General features: G+C 39.0%; 2 protein-coding genes and 1 long non-coding RNA gene across 7 annotated transcripts in view; 2 read left to right on the forward strand and 1 right to left on the reverse strand.

The window, feature by feature from the left end:
* Positions 1–9070, forward strand: part of TBCCD1 (TBCC domain containing 1) — a 23309-nt gene extending 14239 nt beyond the window's left edge. For 2 of the 3 annotated variants that reach the window (XM_082840525.1, XM_082840527.1), the window contains exons 7-8: positions 4024–4174; positions 6773–7564. In XM_082840525.1, coding sequence (XP_082696651.1) covers positions 4024–4153 — 130 coding nt within the window. In that variant the 3' untranslated portion in view covers positions 4154–4174; positions 6773–7564. Of the gene's footprint in view, positions 1–4023; positions 4175–6772; positions 7565–8970 lie in introns of those variants that run through there. The other variant, XM_082840526.1, reaches the window with a different exon arrangement.
* Positions 2269–22681, reverse strand: part of LOC309962629 — a 742666-nt gene continuing 722253 nt past the window's right edge. For both annotated transcript variants that reach the window (XR_014326252.1, XR_014326253.1), the window contains exon 2: positions 2269–2331. This is a non-coding gene — a long non-coding RNA (uncharacterized lncRNA). The remainder of the gene's footprint in view (positions 2332–22681) is intronic.
* Positions 9002–14560, forward strand: CRYGS (crystallin gamma S; the record flags this gene model as incomplete). Of its 2 annotated transcripts, XM_082840537.1 has the most annotated exons (3): positions 9002–9037; positions 13649–13891; positions 14288–14560. In XM_082840537.1, the coding sequence occupies exons 1-3, from the start codon at positions 9017–9019 to the stop codon at positions 14558–14560; spliced, it is 537 nt and encodes a 178-aa protein (XP_082696663.1). In that variant the 5' UTR covers positions 9002–9016. The 2 variants fall into 2 exon arrangements, with proteins under 2 accessions (XP_082696663.1, XP_082696662.1); XM_082840536.1 differs by lacking the exon at positions 9002–9037 and having other exon boundaries at positions 13487–13891.

Here is a 22681-nt window from a genome sequence, read left to right on the forward strand (position 1 = left end):
TAGAATTTGTGTTGGACCTTGAAAAATGAGCAGAGTTTGGAGAAGAAGTGAGGGTTGGGCAGCATACTTTTAACAGCACTAGAGGAGCAGATGTGGAAGCAGAAGCAGACTTCAGGTATCCTGGAAATCAGTTGCTGAAACAAGATTCTGGTTATGGATAATGATATTTAAACTTGGATGGGTAGATTGAGCTAGATTATGTAGAATCTTGAATATCAGGCAATAAAGGTTAGATTTAAGTGGAATTAAGTAATAGGAGCCATAAAAGGGTTTTGAACAATGGAGTGAAAGCCATTTCATTTATTCAGGAACATTTATAGAATGCCTACAATATGCAAACCACTTTATTAGATGCTATGGAAGATTAAAAAATGTGATTGGCACATATGGAAATCCTCTACTTAGATCTGAAAGAGGGAAGTCAGGGTGATATTACAATATTCTAGACTAAGAAACTGGACTAGAGTGGAGATGAAGTGGGTGGAGACCAGAAATACTTTGACAGGAGGCTGGACTTGGTGCAAGATTTTGTAAAAAAGACAAGAAAATTAACGATGACTCCAAAAATTGGAGCCCAGTTTAGAAACATTTGATCAGTTTTCTTCTGGACAGAATAGCATGTACAACTTAAAAGCAGTGGATGTTCAGAATAAGTAATTATTGTCTATACAAGTATTTTGGTATTTAATTAAATTTTATTTGTTAGAGATATTAGGAGAGGAAACAGTACTGAAAGATGGAGGGGTGCTTCTTCTACAGCATTGTCCATTTGGGAGCTGGAGCCAGTTTGAGAAAAGGGTATCAAGTTCTTTTGGGGGATGTTTACATGAAATATCCTATATTCTGATAATGTCTTGGTCCTTGAGACTTAGAAAAACTATTACTTTAATAATTGGATTCCATTTGCTTGGTATCAGTCTTTTTGTTTGTTGTTGTTTCTTCTGGTTGTCATTATCTTGGAAAATTAGCCATTCTAAAAATGTTTCTATTTCTGATGATCCAGAACTGTGATTTGATGTGTAAGTAAAAATGCCTATTTTAATTAGATCTCTTGGTTTTATTAGATGTTAAAATTAGTATTGTTCTTTGGATAGCTGTGTCTATATTGTAGTGGAAAGTACTCTGACTCAGGAATTAGTACAGATCATGCCACTTATTGTGTGACATTGAATGTGTCATCTGACCTGTCTAGCTCTTAGCTATATCATATATGAAGTATATTTTCTACCTGATGAAATTGATATAAAAGTTTAATAAGATAACTTATAGTAACGATGTGTGTGTAAGACACTGTAGTGGTGTGTGCTGTACTGTGTGTAGTAATGTGAGTGTAAGGCACCCTGCTTAGTGATGAGTTTGTGAGACACATCTTCTAGGTGAGATTGTTTACCCACAATATCTGAGACCTGCCCTGTTAGAATTAGCTTCATTCTAAGAGAAATTGTTGAAGAAAGACTTGATCCAGCCATGGTATTTTCTGGATGCATTCTTGTGGCATATGGATTAAGGAAGGAAGTATATAATATATAATTACATAGTTGCATTTAGATTCTTTAAAAGAGTTGCTACCTGCCAAAAATACAAACATCAATAACAGTCACAACTCATGCTTTACCTGGGAATCCACTGTAGTAATACTGCTGTTATCTGTTACAAACATTCCACCTGGTTTGTATCTCATGGATTGAGCCACCAGGATACTAATACTACAGATCAGTCATTCTCAATTTAGCAGAATAGTGCTGATGGCCATAATAATAGGTAATATGTATTGAGCACTTACTGTGTGCCAAGTACTGTTCTAAGCACCTTCTATGTATTAATTCATTTATTCTTCCTAATAGTTCCCTATCACAGTTGAGGAAACTGAGGAACCGAGAGATTTAAGTAATTTATCCAAAGTCACACAGGAGCCAGGATTCACACCTAGACAGCCTGGTTCCAGAACCTGGGTTCTTAGTGTCTTTACTGTTTTCTGTGAACTGTCATATATAATATAATCATTATACTGATGTGATATAAAAATGGATCATTGGAAGAACGTTCTTTTAAAGCAATTCTGTTGTTTGGATGCTGCTAGTATTTAGATGGCTAGATTTTCTTACACATATGAAAAGCTTATACACATGTGTGGAATCTGGAATGTGGTAAGCATTTAATAAATATTGACTCTGAATCATAGCATGTTGAAGTGATGAGATCCATGATAACACTAGAAACCAGCAAGAGCATGCAATTTAACTTTGGGAACATGGGAAGACAGAGGAATTATTTTTTTTTTTTTTTTTTTTTTTTTTTTTTTTTTTTTTTTTTTTTTTTTTTTTTTTTTTGCTGTACGCGGGCCTCTCACTGTTGTGGCCTCTCCCGCTGTGGAGCACAGGCTCCGGACGCACAGGCTCATCGGCCATGGCTCACGGGCCCAGCCGCTCCGGCATGTGGGATCTTCCCGGACCGGGGCACGAACCCGTGTCTCCTGCATCGGCAGGCGGACTCTCAACCACTGCGCCACCAGGGAAGCCCCAGAGGAATTATTGAATAATTTGAAAAGAAACTGCCAACACGATCCTTTTAAAGTGATAAGATGATGTCATTTCCCTGCTCTGTCCCTTCTAATGGGTCCCCATCATACTTGGAATAAAATATAAAACCTTCACAGTACCTACCAGGCCCTCTCTGCCTCATTTTCTGTCATTCTTTGCCTCATTCACTTCCCTCCCACCATACTATAGTGTTACTTAGTCATTGCTGTCCAGCCAAACACCACCAGGAACGTATCTGTAGAATAAAGTTGGATTTTGTTACTCATTACAAGGAGGGAGAGAACTAGTTTCATCTCTATAAAAGCGTGTTTAAAAGAACTGATAATTGGATTCTGGCTGTTAGGTGATTTGGGGGAGGGGTGTAGGAAGCAAGGTTTTGTTGTGGGTTGGATGCAATCTGGAAGTGAGGGTAATTCTATGATTTGGTATTGTAATAATTTTTATATTAAAGAGGAGGGAATAGAGGGGCTAAAACTATAATTGTAAAGAAACAGCAGTCACTCATTAGCCAGGAAAGGGTGATGCTCGGTCATTTTTGTGGTTTGGACCACAAAATGGTTTTGTTTTTTGTCTGGACCTGAGATATGATTATGGAATGAGTTTTGTTTTTTTTTGCCTTGATCTAGCATTGTCCCATAGTGGCCTTGTCCCCTGTTGGTGTGCTATGGGATTATTTATGTTCAACAGAAGAGCAGCAGGCCAGATCCCAGCTACACCTAGGCCTAGCTGATGGTGCTAAGCTAGCTCCTGGCTGTCAGGAGCTTCTCTTCTCTTGCTTATCCTGAACATGATAAATATTCTCTCACTTTAGAGCCTTTGCACTTTTTGTTTCCTCTGCCTGGAATGTTCTCCAGATATTTATTTTGCTTAATCCATCACTTCATTCAGATCTCTGCTTACGCGTCATCTTAGGCTTCTGTCCATCCTTTTTTTAAATTAGCATTCCAAATACTCTTGATTTCTCTACTCTGCTCTATTTTTCTCCAAGGCACTTACAACTACTAAGTTCATATACATATTTATTTTATTTATTACCTATCTCCCCTACTAGAATATTCAGTCCACAAAGAGCACAGACTACATAGGTCACAATGTGAATGGCGCCCTCTAGAATCATGCAGTGCAAACCTGCCCGGACAGAGGCCATTTCTCTTCTCTTCACACATTTATCCTCATCAGTCAGAACACTACCCAGCATCACTTGGTCCTCAGTAAATATCTGTTGAGTGAATAACCACAGTAGAACAAAATATATAATTACTGATAAGTTTTTACAAAGAGGGAATTGTATCTGACCAATCTTTTTTTTGGTGGTGGTGGTGGTGGTGGTGATTCAGTGTATAGAACTGAACAGAGCAGTTATTCGGAGAGAACAAATGGATAAGTAGAAATAATTTAACATTTATCCCATTAAAGTATTTTATAATCACTTGGAGTAAAATTAATATGAATTAGTATTGCTACATTCTTTTTGCAATTTTAGGGATCAAAGGAAGCAGTTCCAGGTACTTGTGGAAAACAAATTTTATGAGTGGTTGATTAATACAGGACATCGTCAGCAGCTGGACAGTCTTGTGCCCCCTGCAGCAGGCTCCAAACAAGCAGCAGGATAAGACTTCCTCATCAAAACACTGGTAGGCATTTATAATGGAGAGCACTTAAAACAAGTTATTGGGGGAGATATTACAAGCATACCAAAAACCACACAGAATATTATGTCACCAACTATTGCTGATTTTTTCCACCGCTCCCCCCAGCATATACAGATATTTACATACCCATATATACTACATTTTATAGTGAGAAGGCCAAGCAAAATATTCAGGTGGAGCCTATAGAGTTACGGGCAAATATAATAGCCAAATTTGTCTTTTTTGTCTCTTGCCTGGCACGAGTTAGACCGTCCAAAGCTCTTCTGTACTTCCCCATATATGGTTTTAAGTCTTACCCTTTCTGACACATTTTTTTTCCTCTTTCCCATAATCCCACACGTAAATCAATTAATAAATTAGCTAATCTTTGTTAATTGTACATATGGGCATTAATAAATTACCAGAATTAGTCCAAATGAAGATTTGAATACTAAACTCTAGGAGACCTACAGATTCAGTAGAAGAGAACATGGATACAGGCAAATTTATTGGAAGTTATTTAATCCAAATACATAGTATTCTTTTTTTTTTAAATAGAAATTAGCTTATTTTGCTATTTTAAAGTATCTTTAGAGACTAACAATAGAAAAACACAAAGGACATAAATAGGCAGTTCACAGAAAGATACTTACAAACACAAAGATGCTCACTTTCACTTAAAATTAAAGAAATGTAAGATACTATTTTTCATGTATCACATTGGCAAGGATCAAAAACATAGTACACAACACTGATAAGACATTTCAGTTACCTCTGGGGAAAGTGTAAATTTGTGCAACCTTTTTGGAGGATAGTTTGACAAAATCAGAATTAAAAATGCACACATTCTTTGACTTTGCAATTTCACTTCTTAGATTTATCTTACAGATACATTCATGTATGTAAAGATCTGTTTAAAAGAGATGTTCAGAAACTAATACAACATTGTAAAACAACTATACTCCAATAAAAAAGAAGTACGTACATACATACATATACAAGAGATGTTCATTGCAGCATTGTTTGAAATAGCTGTAGGCTGGAAACCAGCCAAATGCTCCCCATTAGAGGGCAGGTGCCTAATGAACTGATTCATCCATGCCACGGAATGCGTCTTTGAAAGGAATGAAGCACACCCGCATGTGCTGATCCTGAATGACCTCTAGGGGGTGATGGTGAAAGCTGGCAGGGGGCATAAAATGTTGCCTCGTGTATTTGAAAAAAGGAAAGGGATAATCACATATTTTTATGCTAGTTATATGCCTTAAAAATTTCTGAAAGGATATAAAGAAATTGTTAGCAGTGTTTGTCTTTGAGGAATGAGACTGGGTGTCTAGGGTAGGAGAAAACTTACTCTTAATTTTTATTGAGATATTCACATACCATAAACTTCACTTTTTTTTTTTTTTTTTGTGGTACGCGGGCCTCTCACTGTTGTGGCCTCTCCCGTTGCGGAGCACAGGCTCCGGACACGCAGGCTTAGCGGCCATGGCTCACGGGCCCAGCCGCTCCGCGGCATGTGGGATCTTCCCGGACCGGGGCACGAACCCGTGTCCCCTGCATTGGCAGGCGGACTCTCAACCACTGCGCCACCAGGGAAGCCCAAAACTTCACTTTTTTAAAGTGAAGAATTCAGCAGCTTTGATTATATTCACAAGTTTGTACAATCATCACCATTTAACAAATCCAGAACATTTTCATCACCCTAAAAATAAAGCCCGTATACATTGACAGTCACTCCCAATTCCTCCAACTCCCCATATCTCCTCTGCCGCCTGGTCCCTGGCAACTTCTAACTTCTACTATATGTCACTTGAGTTGTCAGTTCTGGACATCTCATATAAATGGAATCATACAATATGTGGCCTTTGTGTCTGCCTTCTTTCACTTAGCATAATGTTTTCAAGGTTCATCTATGTTCTAGCATGTGTCAGTACATCATTCCTTTTTATGGTTGGATACTATTCCATTGTACGGATATACTGCACTTTATTTGTTCATCAGTTGATGGACATTTGAGTTGCTTCCACTTGTTAGCTATTGTGAATAATGCTGCTATATGTACTTTCGTGTACAAATTTTTGTGTAGAGATGTTTCTATTTCTCTTCAGTATACTATGCAGAGGAGTAGAATTGCAAGATAATACGTTTAACTTTTTGAGGAACCGCTGAACTGTTTTCCAAAGCTGCGTAAACTTATTCTTTATTTTTCATATATTGTTTACATTTTCAAAGTGTGTATTACTTTTTATAAAAAAATAATTTTACAATATTTAGTTAATAAATACTGAGATTAAGAATTGGAAATCTGATGACGATTATACAAAGGAAATGGGAACTATAAGAGGATAAAATCTTACTTTAGACTAACCCCACAGCCTGCTACTTTATGCCTATGTATGAATTTCTTTTCTTCTATTATGAACTAATGTGACCCTCAGAGAAAAGGAATGTAATTAACTTTTAACTTCACATATTTTATCACTCTAAATCATCATCTGACCAATTTATGTGATTTTATGAAAAGGATTTTTTCCTATTTTTACACGAAGGTGATAGAAAGTTAGTTTTTTTGTTTTGTTTTGTTTTTTTCATATTCAGGGCCCTGGAAACAGGAGGATGAATGCAAGATGGTGCACGTGTTGAAACTAAACTGGAAAGGTGCTCTTGCTGCTTAAGAGACTTTGGGGATTTTTCTTCCTATTTAAGACCTTTCCTTAAGTTTCCTTCCAATGTCATTTGCTACTGTTTACATTGAATTTTAGATAAACTTCTATTATATAAACATATAGTTTATAGAACATCAGAAGGCTCATTTTGTGATGCTAAAATGAAAAAGTTGATGAAGGCATTGTATATATGTTAATATTAAAGTGATTGAGAATAGGTTTTATAGTTCTTTGTAACTATTTAAAAGGAAATTACTACTCCTTTTAGAAAAGAATTGGAATGAAGGTATGATTTTTGGAGTATAAATATAGCAGGAAAGATTTTATACAAAGATATTTTAGTCCTTAAAGTATGCAACAATGAAACTGTATAAAATCTTTATTTTTCATTTCACTTTCTGCTTCAAATTTTCAATAAACAAACTCTAAAAAGTAATCTTCTCCTTTCAGTAAAAAGATAAAGCTTTACTTTTAATTTTAGAAAAGATTTCCAATGTCATTCTGTGATGTTATGTCAAAATAAAGTTTACATTTGATGGGAAAGCTATGTTCTTTAAGATAAAAGTTACCAGTTTAATGAATCTGATTGCTGATGAACATTGTTTCATATGCTTTTTGGCCATTTAATTAGTAATTATATCTAAAAGCGCTTGATCTCTTATTTCTAAAATGAAAATTAACCCTCAGAATGTGTTTTAATTATAATTGGAGTTTTTATTTTAAACTTGCTTGATGAAATTCAAGCAAGGAGAGCATTACCAAATAAAGAAACACTGGAATAATAGAAGTGTCTTTTTGGAAACCGCTATTGTTTAATGAAATTAATGGTATTAATTAGATACTTTCTTTAAAGTTTATAAAGTTCAGAAAACTAAGCATATAACTTAATACTTTGTAACTCAACAGTCTTCATATCAAGGCACATTTGTCATTTTCTGGCTGACCAAAATATATTTTAGGGGCATCCCATTTATAAAAATATTTGCTGGAGGCTTTGTTAAGGGGAAAGATGAGGAAGTTGGGCTTTTGAGAAGAATATATTTGACCAGGAAAATTAAAATGGAGAACAGTTGATTTGTTGTTTCTTCGAGTTTCAGTAAGATGTAATCTCATTCCTAAAATCAGAGGTATATGAAGCACCAAAAACTGTTCCCTACACAGTTTCCAATATGATATCACGCAGAGAAACGCCACCTAGCAGGTGGCAAGCTGGGCTTAGCTAAACCTTTGCAAATTCAGGATTTCCACAGTAACTTTCTGTCTCTCGGGCTACGCATTGTAGCACCCTTTCTTGTGGACTGGATCTTTTGGGTGTATGTGTGTGTTTTGAAAAAATTTCACACTTAAAGAACAGTGGCAGGAATGTAAATTCCCACATGCCTTTTGTCTAGATTCACCAACTGTTAACATTTTGCCACTTTCACTTTACCAACCCTCTGTATAGTGTTACTATTTTATTTTTGCTCAACAATTTAAGGGTAGGTTGAAGACATCTGGGACCTTAACTCCTAAATATATTAGCATGTATTTCCTAAAACCAGACATTCTCTTACATAGTCATAGTACGTATGATTAAATTCAGGAAGTTTAACAATGGCACAATAGTAGTGCCTAATATATAGACTGTATTAAAATTTTCTAATTATCCCCCAAATATCACTTGTGTTGACTTTTTTTCCAAACACAAGATCATGCATTGCCTTTAGTTGTCATGTCAGTTTTACTGCTTTGGAACATGTTTCACTTCTGTTCAGAATTAGAGGGTGGTTTTTTTGACTCATCTCCTGCAAGTTCTTTTGAAGAAAAAAAGACATGGGGAATTTCAAGGTGGCTACTTGCTAGAAAACCAAATTGCCCAAGTAAGAGGAACTTTTCTGTTTTCAATTTTGAAAAATTTGGCTGGGTTTTGGTGTCTTGAGTCAGCAAAGTCTATAATGCAGCAAGGCTTGGTAAGCATTAAAGAGGGTACTGAAGCCTTCCTTTATTTCATAATCCTGATTGTTTTTCTAGAAACCATCAATAGCCTCTAAATGACTGACTCAATTTTTGGATCCTATTCTCTTGACTAAGCAAATGTTTGATTTGAAACCAACCCAGTATAAATGTCTCTGTGCCTCTAACTCTCTGTAGCTATTCCTGGATTTCAGCACTGGGGAAACCAATCTATGCACCAAAAATGTCTAAAGCTGGAACCAAGGTAAGTAAATGGTCATGCTGATTTCTAGCCTACCCACTTTTTTACCTAATGATACATTGAAAGAAACATGGAGAAAAGCTTTTGCTTCTTCACCTGGAGGTGAGTATGATAGTGGATAGAAGGCTGGGATTGATTGAAGAAAAGATTAAGGAATGCTTATTTTATTTTCTATTCTAACAGAATTACCAAATAATTTATTAAGGGTTTATCTTCATGTGTGGTACTTACTATGTTGAATACTGCACAGGTATGTAATGTGTAAATATCGTCATGATTTCTGCCTTCCAGCAACTAATCTCTGTATTTCCACAGGAATAAGACATGCAGATAAGAGGATTATATGGAGTAGAGAACTTTCAGTGTTCAATTAAAAATCTGTCTTTTGAAATTTAGCATCAACCATTAATATTCTAAATGGCCAAAACGGATGAACCAATCAAGTGAATTAAATCCTACATATCCCCTTCATTCAGCAGCTACTCTTATCCCTTTTCCCCCAAAAATTGTTTACTTACGTTAGGAAAATTGCCTCTAAAATATGTGATTCACGATTGTTGGACTGGAAATTGATTCTCTTTGGGAATGAGGGAATATACCTTCATTCTCTTTCTAGTTCTTCACTGACTGTAGGTCTAAAGCAAAGCCTCTGGTGCCTGATTTTTCCACCTAATGTTTTACTGTGTAAATGTTCAAGCCCATTGAATCTTAAAAGAATACGTAAGAGATGGTAAATGAATACTTGTATGTCCCTTACTTATATTCTCCAATTGTTTACATTTTGCCATAACTGGTTTCTCTCTGTGTCTCTCTTTCTCTTTTTACTAAACCATTTGGAAATAAATAGCAGACTTCATTATACTTTTGCCTTAAGCTTTTAGGCATGTATATCCTAAAATCAAGGGCATTCCCTGTATAAACATCATATCATTAGCAGGTCCTCCAAACTGATCAGAATATAATACCTAATATTTAGACTATATTCACATTTCCTCCAGTTGCTCCCAAAAATGTGCTTCATGGCTGGCTTCTCCCCTGATGTGGGATCCAGTCAAGGGTCATGAATTTCATTTGGTTGTCAAGTTTCATTAGCCTCTTTTTTTTAGCCCCTTTAATATAGAGCAATCCCCCTAGTTTTTGTTGTTGTGAGACATTGACATTTTTCAAAGTCCAAACCCAGGTGTCTTATAAAAAGTCCTGACATCTGGACTTGTCTAATTGTTTTCTCATGTTTAGATTCATACTAACCACCTTGGCACAAAAACTACATAGGCAATGTCAGGCACTTTGCATTGCATTTTTTCAGGAGGCACCTGTTAACTTGTTGCATAACTGGTGAGCGCCTGATTTTTTTTCCCGTTTGGAAAATAGAACTAATAGTCGTATTTGCATCCAGAAGGTTTGGGGAGAAAAATGAGACAGTGTCTTTAGTGCTCTGAGGTTTTTGAAAAATATGCCATGAAAATCCCACTAAAAAGCATCTGAAGTCCTTAGAGGGCTATCCACGTGCCTGGAGGGAAGGTTGTTACAGAACAGCCCCACTTTCAATGATTTCCAGTGTAGGGATAATGTACTCTTTTATTTCTTGTAGCTGGTCTGTTCACTTAGTAAAAACTTTTTGCTTGCTAAGCCAAAGGAGATAGTCATAGCAATTTATCTTTTACTTTTTTATTTCTTCTCCCTTTCTCACTGTCTTGCTAGCAGTTTAATCAGAGGAGTTATGGGCTGGGCAAAAGCAATGCATTTTAATAAGTTTGTTCTTGTTACCTGTGGAATAGTCAAGACATTTTCCCCTCTGCTATATTGGATTAGTAGGCTATTTTTCAAAAAATTAACTTGACAATTAGAGTAATTTTGTAATAACTTCTAGGAAAATCTCCTGCACATTTCTTAGCCTTCTCTACAAAACTTTTTGTCCAAGAGTCCCAACCTCTCAGCTGACCGTAAAGTGGATTTCATGGTCTTCTACAAATGGAAACTGAGTAAAGGTGCAACATTCTCTGGGCCCTGAAACTTGGAAGGTCTGCTACTGAAAGAAGAGCTTGGCCCTGGAGCTCAGTAATGGTGCTGTGGCAATGCTAGTGCTTTGTTTCAGCCTTGGGATGGTTGGCTGGTCTGCTGGAAAGGTGGACAGCAAGGAAAAAATCATATATATTTCCACTTTTCATATACTGAAGTCAGTCAGGTAAGTGTGCAGAGGGTAGTAAGTGTGAGAAACAATGAAGGAAGAAAGAGGATATTAATTTCCCATGGCATATCCCTTGCAGAGCCCCTTCTTTGGTGAATAGTTGGCCAAAAACCAAAGGTAAATTTAATTAAGTTTAGAATCTATCCATTCTTAAGAGAGTTTACCTTGATTTTCTTGAAGATCTTGCCACAGGTTTTGGGAAAAGCCTCTGAGATTCAGGATTGGTCTTGTTCCATTGCTAAGAGTAAATGGTATATTTTGAACAGAGTTAGCTGTGCAGGTAGGAAGACAACAGAGGGAGATGAAGTGAAATAAAATGAACAACAGATTACTAACCAGGAGTCTGCACTGTTGTCCACTGGTTTGCCTGCAACCAACTTGTAACTAGCTAATGACCTTAGGCAAGTCATTTAACTTCTTTATCTGTAACAGTTGTAGCGAAAGCTTATTGGAAATCCTGAGGCAGGTATTAAAATTGCTCTATTGGCACTGTGCCATCGGACCCTCAGAACAACCCTCTACAGTGCATAATGTTACCCAGATGTAACTAGTGGTGCTGCGCTTTTGTTTTCTCACCTGTACCACGTATCTAAATCTGTGCTGTGCTAAAATGGGAAAGGGAGCGGGAAGAGATCGAGATGACTGTGGGAAGGGAAGAAAGGAGGTGAAGTAGGTGATTTAGGGGCAGGAAGGGTAAGGAGCCTTTTAGGGAACAGGAAAGGGAAGAGTTGAGAAATGGGAAGGGCAGGAAGGAGAAAGTTTACAGTGGAAGGAAAAGCTATTAGTAGGTTGCTATGTAGAAAGGCTCACCTGCGTAAAAAAGAATGAGGCCCAGCTGCGAACTATTTTTAGTGTCTTCCTTCATTCCCTGCATCTAATTAGTCACCAAATCCTCATTTCTTGTGACTGTCCTCATGGTCATTCACACTGCAGTTGCCTTTGGTTGGTCCTCAGCATCTCTCACCTCCGCCCATAGCAATCAGCTATTTCTAGGTACAGACCATTACATTACATTTCCCACATCATCACCAGAGGGATTCTAGCATGGCTCTTGTGTCACTTCTGGCTTTATTTCCTAACACTTCACCACATGCTCAGTCTGCACCAGGCTTAATGAACTACTTGTCCCTATAGTGGGCCATGTCCTTCCACTCCTTTATTCCATTAAACGAGCTGTTCTTTTTGCTCTGCCTCTGGAAAACCCCCTACTTATCCTTCAATCCTTGCCTCAAAGATCCTCTCCTCAAAAATCTTCTCCAGACTCTAACTGGCTCTGTCTGCTTCTTTCATCTGAAATGGCTGACATGGTTTTTCTCCTTCTAAACGTATAAAGCAAATTAGCCACAAGGTGGCGGCACAACACCAGGGAATTAACTGCTCAAATCAATGACACCTGTGATTTCAGTTTAAATTATAAACTGGCATTGATCTTGGATGTGGAATTACAGAACAAGAAGGGACAGACTGTGTGGTCCATTTGGTCTACTGGTTTTCAGAAACTGCATCATGAATCCCTGGGACTTCCCGGGAACTCTGTTGCCTGTTTCAAACAGAAAAGTTTTATTTTATAGCCAGGGCTTCAAATCTAGTCCAGTCCTTTCATTTGACAGATGGGAAGCTGGAGCCCTGAGAGGTGGCTTGACTAAAATAGTAGGGCTGATTGTAGAGATGCAGCTCTAGAGCCCAGGCGTAGTATTTCCCGTTCCTCAGGGCTGCATATTTCCCAGTGCCATCACAGGCTTCAGAGGTTTACCCCAAAGATTGTGATGCAACTTGGTAAGAGTTTGAAGCAAAGGACATTCTTGCCTCGTCATTTTGTTACTTCGCAACTACTTTGTTGGCAACAAAATAGTAATACAGAACATATGATATATTTTCATGTCTGTATGTTCTATATCCATCTAAAATAAGCTCTAATGCTAAGGTCTGTGTTTTCTTTTTCTCTATATATCTCTTCCATATCACCTAGAATGGGTTTCTGTATTTGGAACTCACTCATCTTCATCTAGCATTTGTTGAGGGTTTGTCAAGTGCAGGGTATAGGGGTCCACAGCAGAAATAAGGCTTGGTCCTTGCCCTTGGAAGAAGTCTAGTAGGTGTCGGTGGGAGAGACAGATAGAAAAGTGGAAAATTTATTACATAAGTACAGTGAGAAAGAAGCCATGAGCTTGAGTCTGAAAATGCTGGCTGACAGGAGCATTCTTTTGTTTTGCTTCGTTTTAAGGCCTCAGAAGTGCTCATTCCTGTTGTTAACAACTAAAGTTGTCTGCCAGAAGGCAAATGTTGGGAGGTATGGTAGAACTAGATATTTTCTCCTCAAAATGGAGGAGAAAGGAATTCCTAAAGTGGGGAAAGTGTTCTTAATTTTCTATGAACACAGCCACTTAACCCCTCAGTTTTTCCACTTTGTTTGCCCTGTGCTCCAGATTACTTTCTTTGAAGACAAAAACTTTCAAGGCCGCCACTATGACAGCGATTGCGACTGTGCAGATTTCCACATGTACTTGAGTCGCTGCAACTCCATTAGAGTGGAAGGAGGCACCTGGGCTGTGTATGAAAGGCCCAACTTTGCTGGGTACATGTACATCCTACCCCGGGGCGACTACTCTGAGTACCAGCACTGGATGGGCCTCAATGACCGCCTCAGCTCCTGCAGGGCTGTCCACCTGGTGAGTCTGCAGAGGATGCGCGTGCTCCCTCTCTTTCTGTCTCTTACCCCCTACCCCGCCATTTTGCTTTTACGTGAAAGAGTTTTCTTAAGATTTTCCCACCTCTTAATGGGTGGTTGTCTCTTGTTGGCTGCTGAGGCTTCAATAAAATCTTAGGTCAGTTCATCACAAGACTACGTGACTTATTTCCATAGTACTTTCTCTACCTCTCGTATATTTTAAGGAATTGTTTTTCTTATTGAACGTCAGCTGTTTCAGTCAGTGCACAGTGGGGATGGGCGTTCAGATCATCTCACTTTCAAGATGGTGGGTCCCAAACCTCACTGTTCTCTGAGTTCCTGGCCTGCTGTTGATTTTGCTAATGTTTGCTGTTCATTTCCCCCTTTGTTTCTTTAGTCTAGTGGAGGCCAGTATAAGATTCAGATCTTTGAGAAAGGGGATTTTAATGGTCAGATGTATGAAACCACCGAAGACTGCCCTTCCATCATGGAGCAGTTTCACATGCGAGAGGTCCACTCCTGTAAGGTGCTGGAGGGCGCGTGGATCTTCTACGAGCTGCCCAACTACCGTGGCAGGCAGTACCTCCTGGACAAGAAGGAGTACCGGAAGCCCATCGACTGGGGCGCAGCTTCCCCAGCTGTCCAGTCTTTCCGCCGCATTGTGGAGTGATGATACGGATGCAGCCATAAGCTTCTTCCTGGGGCCAAATGCTGGCTGGCCTTGTCGTCCAAATAAGCATCATAAATAAAAACAATTGGCATGCATTCCACTGTTTACTATAATGCCTCTCCTTAAACACTTGTAGGCACCAGTAAAGTAGTGCCCACCACAGCAGGCAGTTACACAAAGCAACTCATCCTTCAGGTTATATCTTTGTGCCAGACGAAATGGGACTGGATTAAAAGGTTAGAAAATCGTACTGCCATGTGGTGGTTCTTGTTGCTTAAGGTCTGTATTAATGGTGCACTAGGAGGATGCGGAATTCGCGTCTCCTCACAACTAGGGCACCTATCAGGCACCGGTTGGGGGCCGCGGACACCAAAGGGGATGGGAGGAACCCCCAGCAACCGGGTAGGATGTGGGGCAGAGTGAGGGGGGAGGAGTAGTGGAGGCAGGACGGGACTGGCGCCGCTGAGGGGCAGCTGGGGGAGAGAAAAGGATCCCACGCCCAATGGGGGAAATTGCGGGACCACTGGGAGGGCAGAGTATCAAAAGAGAGCGTGGCCAGGTTTCCCCTGTCCACTTGGGCCCCCAGGAACCTGTTGAGATTCCAGGCCTGATCCTCTGCCCACCTAGGCCCCCTCCAGCCGTGCGGGTCCTGAAGGAGTGGGAGGGAGGGAAAGGGGAACAAAGGTAAGGCCGGACCTCCAGGACCGGCACCCCTGAGGGGCGGCTGGGGTAGGGGAGGAGTTCCTACACCCAGCGGGACTCACCCACAGTTAGGGGGCCAGCGGGACAGGGGAGACCCTGGGGGAGATGGTGGGGGAGGGGCACGGAGGAACGTAAGGGAATGGGGCCAGCGCTTTCCCTGTCCACTTAGGCACCGGGAAGCCTGTTGGGCTCCTGGGCCTAATCCTCTGTCCTCAGAGCCTCCCTCCTGCTGTGCAGAACCCAAGCCCCGCGCCTCACCCCCACCCAGGGCCCCACCTCTACACTCGGTCCCCCTCCAACGCATGGGGCCTAAACCCCACCCACACACCCTCACTCAGCGCCCTACCTCCAAACTCTGTAACTCCACATTCCAGACGCCCTTCTTTCCACGGGCGGCCTCTCCCTTTCTGCACAGGTCCTGAGCAGAGGCCCCGCCCCACCTTGGCTGTGCCCGGAAGGCCTTTTCCAGCTGAGCCTAGGGTCCTGAGCCTAGACCCCGCCCACGCTCAAACGTCACCGCCCCACCTGCCTAGGTCCTGCCCCACCCTAAACCCCATCCCTGCCTAAGTTCCACCCCCATAGCCAAGGGTTGTTTTTTTTTCTTTTTTCCTCTTTTAGATTGGGGTTCTGTTTTGCCTTGTTGACTCATTGCTGTTGATTCACTTATATTTTGATTTTTTCTAATCTTTTATTTTTCTAATTTTATTTTATTCTTTATACTTTGTTATTGTTCTGCTCCTTTTGGCTTGTTCCCCCCCCCCCTTTTTTTCTTTTTTCTGTTGTGGTTTTATTCTACCTTGTTGCAGTTGTTTCAATTATAGTTTTATTTTTCCTAATATATTTTTTATCTTTCTAATTTTATATTGTTTTTTATTCTCTGTTATTGTACTGCTCCCTTTTTTCTTTTTCTTTCTTTTTTTATTTTGCCACGCCATGCAGCTTGTAGGGTCGGGCCTGAGCTCCTGTGGTGGGAGCTCCAAGTCCAAACAACTGGACTAACAGAGAACCTCAGACTCCAGGGAATATTAATCAGAGTGAGGTCTCCCAGAGGTCCTCGCCTCGGCACCACGACCTGGCTCTATCCAACTGCCTGCAAACTCCAGTGCTGGACGCCTCAGGCCAAACAACAAGTAAGACAGGAATACAGCCCCACTCACACACACACACACACACACACACACACACACACACAAAATGAAATGACAAAAAATTATGTTACAGATGAAGAAGCAAGGTAAAAATCTACAAGACCAAATAAATGAAGATGAAATAGGCAAACTACCTGAATAGGAATTCAGAGTAATGATAGTAAAGATGATCCAAAATCTCAGAAACAGAATGGAGAAAATACAAGAAACATTTAACAAGAATCTAGAAGAACTAAAGAGCAAACAAACAGTGATGAACAACACAGTAACCGAAATTAAATACTCTAGAAGGAATCAGTGGCAGAATAACTGAGGTAGAAGAACAGATAAGTGAGCTGGAAGATAAACTGGTGGAAATAACTGCCAGGGAGCAGAATAAAGAAAAAAGAATGAAAAGACTTGAGGACAGTCTCAGAGACCTCTGGGACAACATTAAATGCACCAACATTCGAATTATAGGGGTCCCAGAAGAAGAAGAGAAAAAGAAAGGCTTTGAGAAAATATTTGAAGAGATTATAGTCGAAAACTTCCCTAACATGGAAAAGGAAATAGTCAATCAAGTCCAGGAAGCGCAGAGAGTCCCATACAGGATAAACCCAAAGAGAAACACACTGAGACACATATTAATCAAACTATCAAAACTTAAATACAAAGAAAACATATTAAAAGCAGCAAGGGAAAAGCAACAAATAACATACAAGGGAATCCCCATAAGATTAACAGCTGCTCTTTCAGAAGAAACTCTGCAAGCCAGAAGGGTGTAGCAGGATATATTTAAAGTGATGAAAGGGAAAAACCTACAACCAAGATTACTCTACCCAGCAAGGATCTCATTGAGATTTGATGGAGAAATCAAAAGTTTTACAGACAAGCAAAAGCTACGAGAATTCAGCACCACCAAACCAGCTTTACAACAAATGCTAAAGGAACTTCTCTAAGCAGGAAACACAAGAGAAGAAAAAGACCCACAAAAACAAACCCAAATCAATTAAGGAAATGGTAATAGGAACATACATATCAATAATCATCTTGAATGTAAATGGATTAAATGCTCCAACCAAAAGACACAGACTGGCTGAATGGATACAAAAACAAGACCCTTATATATGCTATCTACAAGAAACCCACTTCAGACCGAAGGACACATACAGAATGAAACTGAGGGGATGGAATAAAATATTCCATGCAAATGGAAAGCAAAAGAAAGCCGGAGTAGCAATTCTCATATCAGACAAAATAGACTTTAAAATAAAGGCTGTTGCAAGAGATGAGGAAGGACACTACATAATGATCAAGGGATCAATCCAAGAAGAAAACATAACAATTATAAATATTTATGCACACAACATAGGAGCACCTCAATACATAAGGCAAATGCTAACAGCCATAATAGGAGAAATTGACAGTAACACAATAATAGTGTTATTACACCAATAGACAGATCATCCAGACAGAAAATAAATAAGGAAACACAAGCTTTAAAAGACACAATAGGCCAGATAGACCTAATTGATATCTTTAGGACATTCCACCCAAAAGTGGAAGAATACACTTTCTTCTCAAGTGCATACAGAATGTTCTCCAGAATAGATCACATCTTGGGTCACAAATCAAACCTTGGAAAATTTAAGAAAATTGAAATCTTATCAAGCATCTTTTCCAACCACAAAGCTATGAGATTAGAAATCAATTATAGGAAAGAAAAACAGTAAAAAACACAGAGGCTAAACAGTGTACTGCTAAATAACCAAGAGGTCACTGAAGAAGTCAAAGAGGAAATCAAAAATACCTAGAAACAAATGACAACAAAAACATGGGGATCTAAAACCTATGTGACGCAGCAAAAGCAGTTCTAAGAGGGAAGTTCATAGCAATTCAAGCTCATCTCAAGAAACAAGAAAAATCTCAAGTAAACAATCTAACCTTATACCTAAAGGAACTAGAAAAAGAAGAACAAAGAAAACCCAAAATTAGTAGAAGGAAAGAAATCATAAAGATCAGAGCAGAAACAAATGAAATAGAAACAAAGAAAACAATAGCAAAGATCAATAAAACTAAAACCTGGTTCTTCGAGAAGATAAACAAAATTGATAAACCTTTAGCCAGACTCATCAATAAAAAAAGGGAGAGGACTCAAATCAATATAATTAGAACTGAAAAAGGAGAGATTACAAGTGACACCACAGAAATACAAAAGATCCTAAGAGACTACTACAAGCAACTCTATGCCAATAAAATGGACAACCTGGAAGAAATGGACAAATTCTTGGAAAAGTACAACCTTCCCAGATTGAACCAGGAAGAATTAGAAAATATAAACAGACCAATCACAAGCACTGAAATTGAGACTGTGATTAAAAATCTTCCAACAAACAAAAGCCCAGGACCAGATGGGTTCACAGGTGAATTCTATCAAACATTTAGAGAAGAGCTAACACCTATCCTTCTCAAACTCTTCCAAAATATAGCAGAGGGAGGAACACTCCCAAACTCATTCTATGAGACCACCATCACCCTGATACCAGAACCAGACAAAGATGTCACAAAGAAAGAAAACTACAGGCCAATATCATTGAGCATAGATGCAAAAATCCCCAACAAACTACTAGCAACCAGAATCCAGCAGCACATTAAAAGGATCATACACCATGATCAAGTGGGGTATATCCCAGGAATGCAAGGATTCTTTAATATATGCAAATCAATCAACGTGATACACCATATTAACAAATGGAAGGAGAAAAAACATATGATCATCTCAATCGATGCAGAGAAAGCTTTTGACAAAATTCAACACGCATTTATGATAAAAACCCTGCAGAAAGTAGGCATAGAGGAAACTTACCTCAACATAATAAAGGCCATATATGACAAACCCACAGCCAACATTGTTCTCAATGTTGAAAAACTGAAACCATTTCCTCTAAGATCAGGAACAAGACAAGGTTGTCCACGCTCACCACTTTTATTCAACATAGTTTTGGAAGTTTTAGCCACAGCAATCAGAGAAGAAAAAGAAATAAAAGGAATCCAAATCAGAAAAGAAGTAAAACTGTCACTGTTTGCAGATGACATGATACTATACATAGAGACTCCTAAAGATGCTACCAGAAAACTACTAGAGCTAATCAATGAATTTGTTAAAGTAGCAGGATACAACATTAATGCACAGAAATCTCTTGCATTCCTATACACTAATAATGAAAAATCTGAAAGAGAAATTAAGGAAACACTCCCATTTACCATTGCAACAAAAAGAATAAAATACCTAGGAATAAACCTACCTAAGGAGACAAAAGACCTGTATGCAGAAAACTATAAGACACTGATGAAAGAAATTAAATATGATACAAACAGATGGAGAGATATACTATGTTTTTGGATTGGAAGAATCAGCATTGTGAAAATGAGTATACTACCCAAAGCAATCTACAGATTCAATGCAATCCCTATCAAAGTACCAATGGCATTTTTCACAGAACTAGAAAAAAAAATGTCACAATTTGTATGGAAACACAAAAGACCCCAAAGAGCCAAAGTAATCTTGAGAAAGAAAAATGGAGCTGGAGGAATCAGGCTCCCTGACTTCAGACTATACTACAAAGCTACAGTAATCAAGACATTATGGTACTGGCACAAAAACAGAAATATAGATCAATGGAACAGGATAGAAAGCCCAGAGATAAACCCATGCACATATGGTCACCTTATTTTTGATAAAGGAGGCAAGAATATACAATGGAGAAAAGACATCCTCTTCAATAAGTGGTGCTGGGAAAACTGGACAGCTACATGTAAAAGAATGAAATTAGAAAACTCCCTAACACCACACACAAAAATAAACTCAAAATTGATAAAAGACCTAAATGTAAGGCCAGACATTATAAAACTGTTAGAGGAAAACATAGGCAGAACACTCTATGACATATATCACAGCACCTCCTAGAGTAAGGGAAATAAAAACAAAAATAAACAAATGGGACCTAATGAAACTTCAAAGCTTTTGCACAGCAAAGGAAACCATAAACAAGACCAAAAGACAACCCTCAGAATGGGAGAAAATATTTGCAAATGAAGCAACTGACAAAGGATTAATCTCCAAAATTTACAAGCAGCTCATGCAATTCAATATAAAAAAACAAACAACCCAATAAAAAATGGGCAGAAGACCTAAATAGACATTTCTCCAAAGAAGACATACAGATGGCCAACAAATGCATGAAAAGATGCTCAACATCACTAATCATTAGAGAATTGCAAATCAAAACCACAATGAGGTATCACCTCACACTGGTCAGAATGGCCATCATCAAAAAATATAGAAACAATAAATGCTGGAGAGGGTGTGGAGAAAAGGGGACCCTCCTGTAATGTTGGTGGGAATGTAAATTGATACAGCTGCTATGGAGAACAGTATGGAGATTCCTTAAAAAACTAAAAATAGAACTACCACATTGCCCAGCAATCCCACTACTGGGCATATACCCTGAGAAAACAATAATTCATAAAGATACATGTACCACAGTGTTCATTGCAGCACTATTTACAATAGCCAGGACATGGAAGCAACCTAGGTGTCCATCGAAAGATGATTGGATAAAGAGGATGTAGCGCATATATACAGTGGAATATTACTCAGCCATAAAAAGGAATGAAATTGAGTTATTTGTAGTGAGGTGGATGGATCTAGAGTCTGTCATACAGAGTGAAGTAAGTCATAAAGAGAAAACAAATACCATATGCTAATGCATGTATATGGAATTTTAAAAAGTGGTACTGATGAACCCAGTGGCTGGGCAGGAATAAAGATGCAGACGTAGAGAATGGACTTGAGGGCACAGGGGGGATGGGGAAGCTGGGATGAAGTGAGAGAGTAGCATTGACTTATATACACTACCAAATGTAAAATGGATGGCTAGTGGGAAGCAGCATCATAGCACAGGGAGATCAGCTTGGTGCTTTGTGACGACCTAGAGGGATGGGATAGGGAGGGTGGGAGGGAGGCTTAAGAGGGTGGGGATATGGGGATATATGTATACATATAGCTGATTCACTTTGTTGTACAGCAGAAACTAACACAACAACAACAGTGTAAAGCATTTATACTCCAATAAAGATGTGAAAAAAAAAAGATTCACAGATTACAGATTCTGTAAGAGCCACACAGTTTATCTAAGCCAGTGCATGTAAATCTATTTTTAAAGCAGCAGAACCTTTCATCAAACAAAATTTTATGCTCTAATAAGCATAACAAAGAACTTAGGGTTAGGAAAATGTAAATTAAACCACCTTGACATACCACTACACACTCACCAACAGCTTAACCTGACTGACAGTACCAAATGCTGGCAAGAATGTGAAGCAACTGGAACTCTCGTGCACTCCTGAAGGGAAGGAAAAATGGTGCAGCCACTTTGGAAAACAGTCTGATGGTTTCTTATAAAGTTAAACATATACTTACCATATGTAGTAGGCAGAATTTTAAGATGGTCCCATGACCTTTGCTCCCAGATGTTACTCCTGTGATTAGGTTACATTACATGGCAAAAGGGAGATTGTTTGGGTGGGTCCAATGTAATTACACCAGTCCTTTAAAAGCAGAGTTTTCTCTGGCTGGTAGCAGAAGAAGAACCAGAGAGACTGGAAGTGTGAAAAGGACTCAACATGCATTGCTGGTTTGAAGATGCAAGGGGTGTGTGAGAAAGAATGTGGGCAACCTTAAAGATCTGAAAGAGCCCCACCCCGCCCCCCTGCAACGGGAGGAAGAAATGGATCTTTCCCAGCTCTCCCAAATAAGCACCCAGCCTGACCAATACCTTGACTTCAGCCTTGTGAAACCCTAAGCAAAGAATCTGGTCGAGCCCACCCAGACTTCTGACATAGAGAATTATCAGGTAATAAATGGGTGTTGTGTTAAGGCATTACATTTGTGATATGTAGTTACACAGCAGTAGAAAAGTAATGTCATTTGACCCAGAAATCCCACTCCTAGGTATTTACCCAAGAGAAATAAAAATGAATATTCACACAAAGACTTGTACTTCAGTCTTTATTCATGATAGCCAAAAATCTGGAAGTCCCAAATATCCATCAGTAGGTGAATGGATCAACAAATTGTGGTACAGCCACATAATGGGCTACTACTCACCAGTGAAAAGAAATGAAGTACTGATAACACACAGCAATATAAATGAATCTCAAAAGCATTAAGCTAAGTGAAAGAAGATAGACACATAAGACCACATACTGTATGATTTCATTTATATGGAAT

This window comes from Leucopleurus acutus (genome assembly GCF_964270905.1).
Source record: "Leucopleurus acutus genome assembly, chromosome: 5".
NCBI classification, from domain to species: domain Eukaryota; kingdom Metazoa; phylum Chordata; class Mammalia; order Artiodactyla; family Delphinidae; genus Leucopleurus; species Leucopleurus acutus.